This window comes from Pimephales promelas, chromosome 12, assembly GCF_988280905.1.
Source record: "Pimephales promelas chromosome 12, fPimPro1.hap1.1, whole genome shotgun sequence".
Taxonomy (NCBI): domain Eukaryota; kingdom Metazoa; phylum Chordata; class Actinopteri; order Cypriniformes; family Leuciscidae; genus Pimephales; species Pimephales promelas.
The window spans coordinates 7330102-7336101 of NC_142780.1; the positions used below are offsets into that span (position 1 = coordinate 7330102).

General features: G+C 40.3%; 1 protein-coding gene across 1 annotated transcript; it reads left to right on the forward strand.

Moving 5' to 3' along the window:
• The first annotated feature begins 1253 nt into the window (after positions 1-1253).
• On the forward strand, positions 1254-2715 carry LOC148976927 (E3 SUMO-protein ligase KIAA1586-like). The gene is given in 2 exon segments (XM_089118169.1): positions 1254-1957; positions 1959-2715. Coding segments are annotated over 2 exon segments (1461 nt in total).
• The last annotated feature ends 3285 nt before the right edge of the window (positions 2716-6000 follow it).

A 6000-nucleotide genomic window follows, 5' to 3' on the forward strand; every position in this document is an offset into this window, starting at 1 on the left:
TCATCTTAAAGTAGTAGTTCACTTTAACATGCTAACATAGTAGTTCACTTTAACATGTTCACTTTAACACAGCAGAATTAACATGCCCTGACGATTTACTCACCCCCACGGCACTACATCCAAGACGTTCATGTCTTTACTTCAGTCGAAAAGAAATGTATTTGAGGAAAACTTTTTTTTTTTGAATTTATCATTTTAATTGTACAGAAATGTGTATTGGTATTACTAGTATTAGTTGGCTTAAATTGTTCACCAAATATATATTTCCTTCAGTTATTTTCATGCTTAATTAAGCCTGCTTAGTGTGATTACGTAATGTGTGGCGCATCACAGCTGGTGCAAGACTAGCATTTGTGGTTAAAAAGTATTTAAATGCTTGTTTATATATATGATGGCCGATGGTTTGTCTAGATAATACTCTTATTCCTCGGCTGGGATCGTGTCGAGACTTTGAAGCTGCACTGAAACTGATTAGATCTTCAACCCGTTGGACCCCATTGAAGTAAATATGTGGAGATTCAAATCCGGGAATGTTTTACTCAAAAACCTTAATTTCTTTTTGACTGAAGAAAAAAAAAAAGACATGAACATCATGATGTGGGGGAGTGTAAATTACCAGGGTTTTTTTTTTATTCTGAAGTGAAATACTCCTTTAAATGTGCATTAATTTAAAATGTTTACACTATTTACCAAATTTTTTCAAAAGTTTTCGGATAATTAGCTATTGAATGAGTAACATTTCTCTCCTTTCGCCTGCTTTTCATGCGTTTGTTTACCATAGGGTTGAGATTGTAAACAGTTTATGAAATACTTTTAAAGAAAATGTTGCCCCTGTTCAGCAGATTATTACTTATATAGTTACAAAAGTTGTATGATGATGCTAATTAGTCATGGTTTTGCTTCTAGGTTGTGCTGTTTGCAGCGCAACAAAATCAACTGGCATCCTCACAGAAAAAAGAGTGTCCATATCTGAGGAGTGGGTGCACTTTAAGATCCAGTCCTTAAATGCAAACAGGTCAACATCTCTGGCTTCTTTGAGGAACAAGATACGACGACATGAGACATCCAAGGCACACAAAATAGCCCAGGAGCTCACTGAAAAGGTCGACAAGATTTACTTGGAAATTTGGTGAGTTCTATGTCTGAGACTGTGTTTGCTGAGACAGATGCTGTTTTCAGAACAGCGTACTATCTTGCGAAAATGAACCGACCTTTCACTGACCATAACAATCTCATTGAGCTTCAAGAAAAAAATGGTGTCAACATGGGTGCTAGTCTGCACTCAAGGTACAGTTCTACAAAAATTGTGGAACACATTGCAAAAGAGATGCAAAAAAATTGTTCACAGTATTGTGTCGTCTTCAAGTAAGTTGTCTGTTCTCATTGACGAGGCTACATTTCTTAGCCACAAATCTGCTATGATTGTCAACTTGAAAGCCTCAGTAGATGGAGCTACTCCTGAATTTGTGTTTCTGGAGCTGGTTGAGCTGGAGAGCCAAAGGGCAGGGGATGTAGAAAAAGCTCTTCTTGACTGTTTGGACACTGCAGGCTTCAGTGAAGAGTGGCTTCAAAAGAACTGGGTCTCATTTGTTTCAGATGGAGCCAGTGTCATGTTAGGCAAGAACTCTGGTGTGGCAACCAGGCTGACTGCAAGATACCCTAACCTCTTCACATGGCACTGCATGAACCACCGTTTGGAACTGGCTGTATCTGATGCTGTGGATGAGGTTCAGGCAGTCAACCACTTCAAAGTGTTCATGGAGAAAGTCCATAATCTCTACAGTCAGTCCAATAAAAATTCACGAGAGCTTCTGGAAGCAGCGGAAGAAGTGGGTTCACAAGTCCTGAAAATTGGCAGAGTTTTAAGTACGCGATGGGTGGCCAGCAGCTTCCGCTCAGTAAAGGCTGTGTGGAGGTCATATGAAGAACTTAACAGACACTTTGAAAATGCTGCAGGAGCTGCAGCTTGGACTCATGTACGATGCACTGTCTGAACTCGCAAACCTTTCTCAGCAACTCCAGGCGCATTCAATCACACTCTTGAGAGCAGACCAGCTTCTGAAGCGCACCATCAGAGTGTTGGCATCATTCAAAGATACCCCAGGAGAGAAATCAGAGGAGGCACTGACAGCACAGGGTTTAGGACATTTTGGATCAGTTCCCCTGGAGTCAAATGCAAAGCTCACATCAATCAATGCAAAGCAGTTCCTACAAAGTCTGATCAACAACATGGAGAAGCGCCTCTCATTTGAAGGTGAAATGCTTCATGACCTCAGCGTTTTGGATACAGGCAACTGGCCATCAACACCTGGCATACGACATGGTGAGGCACAAGTGAAACGATTGTGCAGGCGGTTCAATCTTTGTGAAGAGCAAGCAGTAAATGGAATGAGAGATTTCCTTGAGCACCCAGACAGTGAGCCTGAAAGCCTAAAACCACTCATACGATGCATGCAGACCATCCCTTGCAGCACTGCTGAGTGTGAAAGGGGCTTCAGTCTCATGAACAATGTATGTACGGAAAGAAGATCTACACTGCTGTTGTCTAATGTTACTAATTTAATGATGATCAGCATCAATGGGCCCCCTTTAAGACTTCTTGAGCCAAGGAAATATGTAACAACATGGCTGAAAAGCCATCGCTCTGCCACGCAGGCAAGGAGGCAATGCACACCTCAGATGCCTGTGTACAAACACATTTGGAAAGCTCTGTAGACTACCAGGCTAACCTCCCAACCTCCATAGTGACTTAGTGATCCCACTTCTCCCCTTCTTACCCCACCCCAAGGACACTGCCAGCAATTTAGTTGGAATAGGAGTTTGGCTGTCTGTAAGTGTTCAGTTGTTTTTCCACAACCTGTGGAGTAACACAGTTAGCCCAGTATGGATTCATATGACAATGTTAAGTTGTTAATTGTTAATTAATGTTAATTCACAATTCATGGTAACTGCCTTTTCAGCTGCCTTTCTTTTATTGAGATAAAACTTATTTGTTAATTAACCTTGTTTGCGTTTTCTTATTTGAAGCTTATTTGTCTTGTAGCTGTTCCTGGATGCTTCTCATGCATTTAAAGGCATAATAGTACACCCAAAAAACGAAAATTTTGCTGTCATTTACTGACCCTTATGTTGTTTCAAACCTTATACATTTCTTTCTTATGTTGAACACAAAAAAAAAAGACATTTAAAGAATGTTTGTAACCAGACAGTTGATGGCACCCATTGACTTCCTTAATATATTTTTTTATCCTACTATGGAAGTCAATGGCTAATATAAAAAAGATTAAGTTACAGATTTTAACTGGTTAATTTATGCAAACCGTAAAATAGAAAATCAGAATCTTTCAGAATGCTCTCAATCACATGTAGTTGCACACTGTATGCATTAGTGAGTGTGGTGGTGGTGCGTATGGGGTGTCGCTCTGGGATGATGAGTGAGTGTTGTGGCAAATCAGAAGTCTCAATTCAGTTTAGCAGAGTCAAGTCTTGGTCTTGTAGAAATTGCGCAGAGTCGAGGTTTCAGGTCTCAGAAGAATAACTTTATTGAGCAGGTCAACAAAGTGAGATGTGGCCAAGCATCTGAAGTTAAGTTGGTTTCATCCCAGCATATTATACCCTTTTCTTATCGTGGCTGCCCAATTAGTGTTTCTGCCCTTATCTCTTTTCTCCTGCTCCTCCTCTTCATTTCGCACCCATTTTTGCTTACTCAGCCTTATTCCTGCTTTAACCGTGGCGAAACACGTGCTCATATGTTTTTTAAAAATAAAGTACTGTACACTTTTTATTATCAAGGCTAGGAGGTCAATAGGTTAAAAAACTAACTGTCAAATCCAATTTGATCCCTTTAAACTTATCTAGGGGGTTAATAGGTCATAAAACTAACTGTCAAACCCATTTGATGCCCTTTAATCCTATCTAGGCGGTCAATAGGTCATAAAACTAACTGTCAAACCCAATTGATGATACCTAGGCGCAGTCGTGTGACTCTGAACACCTGTTTTTGCTATTTTTGCTAATTACATGACCATTTCTATAGATACGGCCTTCCATACCTTGTTGCTCTGCAGAGGAGCAGTTTACCATGAATAATCAACCATCTGTATTTCTCTTTTTGGAGTGACTTAAGACAAGTGGATTTCTCCAACACATCCCCCCTTTGGGACTATCCTTAGTCCCACACTCACTGTATACCCAGGATGCATCTGCATGAGCCGATCCTTCTTTCCTCATATTATATGATCAACAAAGACCATCCACTTCTTACCAAGCTGATCTGCATCATCCAGTTGCACTCTGGAGGATAGGTGGGACCAAACATCTCCACCCCTATTGGCTGGAGTGGAGTAAAAGATCCCACCCTCCTTATTATTCAGACAATTAAGGGACATGCTTAATTAACCACTTTTCATCTAATTCTTCATACAGAAATCCTTATATCTTGTCCAGCGGTGCCAGAGGAACTGCACAGGCGCTTCCGGTGGCCTGGAGTGCTATCTGGGTTGCTCCATCGTTGCCAGAGGTGCTCTGTCCCCAAAACACTATCTGGTGTTGGAGCAGACAGCGAGTTTTTAAACCACCAGTTGAGTCTGCCCTTGCCTTTTTGACAATCGGTGACCGTGCTTCGTGGATAGTTCCTCTATCTATGGCATCACCCGTCCCTCTTAGAGAAAATACTCAGGCCAGTTTCCCGTACACACATTACATAAAATCACATTTCAAAAAATAGTATAAATGTTGATTAAAGTGATTATTAGCAAACCTTCTTGACTTTACCTTTCTCTATTTTCATCTTCTGACCTCACAGATGATGTCCTGTTCTAGACCTTCTATCATCCCTTACATTTAAAATTGTGACATTTAATATGATTATAATAAAATATTCTTTGTGAATAACACAAGCATAGTATATAGAAACAGATTATATAAGTGTAAATATTACTGGAAAGACAGTCCTTATGTAAAAAGGAACGTAGAAAAACCCTCTGACTACCTGCCTACACTACCCATGCACTAATCATTCTACCTAATTTTTTTATCCCAAATCAAATACACAGTGGAGCTAACTCCCTCTCTAATCAAAAACAGAGTCAAAAGTATAAATCAAAAAGTAATAAGGTACCGTCTTTCCATATGATCTTTAACTGGTTACTTTACAGAAACTCGTCCAGCTCATCCAGGTCTGGGGCACTTGGGTGAATCTCTGCGTTGACACATCCAATATCAACTCCTGATGGTCTCACTGATACATTGATCATTTGTTTGGCAGCTGTACTGGCCAGCATTGATCTGAGGAAAGGCACAACACAACAAAACAACAGAAAGAAAACACCAACTGATACTGCTAATATTATTCCCACCTGAATGAGCCAGTCTTTCCAGGATGCAAATATTGAGTCAAGCCAATACCCAAAGCTCCTGTCTCTCCCCGCATTGGTAGCAACTTCCGGTCTTAATTCTTTTATCTTCTTCATGTCCCTAGTAAATGATCCATCCGGGGCTGTGCCCGCTTAGGAATAAAGGTACAACAGTCAGTTTCAAACATTACGCACACACCTCCGTTTTCTGCCAGGAGCCAATTCAGAGCTTGTCTGTTCTGCCAGGTCATTTTGCTTGTGTCTTTTAGTTGTTCTCCTAGAGCTTCGAGTGCTTCATCCGTGTAATTAATAAATCTCTGCTGGTTGTAATATATGTAATTAATCCATTCCATATTCTTATTTGGCTTTATCTATACAAATATTAATTCAAGTCCTGCTGCTGCCTCGTCTCTAGCATATGGTTTCCATCTTGGCTGTAACAATCCATCACTAGATGGTTGAAAGATCCTTCTGGAATAGAGCCTATTGGGGTTGCTGTTCCTTTTCTGACATTATTTCACATTCATTTAAAAAATTCATCTACCCTTGTCTGTAAGTATGGGGACCAAAATCCCTGTCTTTTTATCTTTCTCAACATTTCCCCCCTTGCACAGTGATCAAAACTGTCTGTGCGCATCAAGAATCA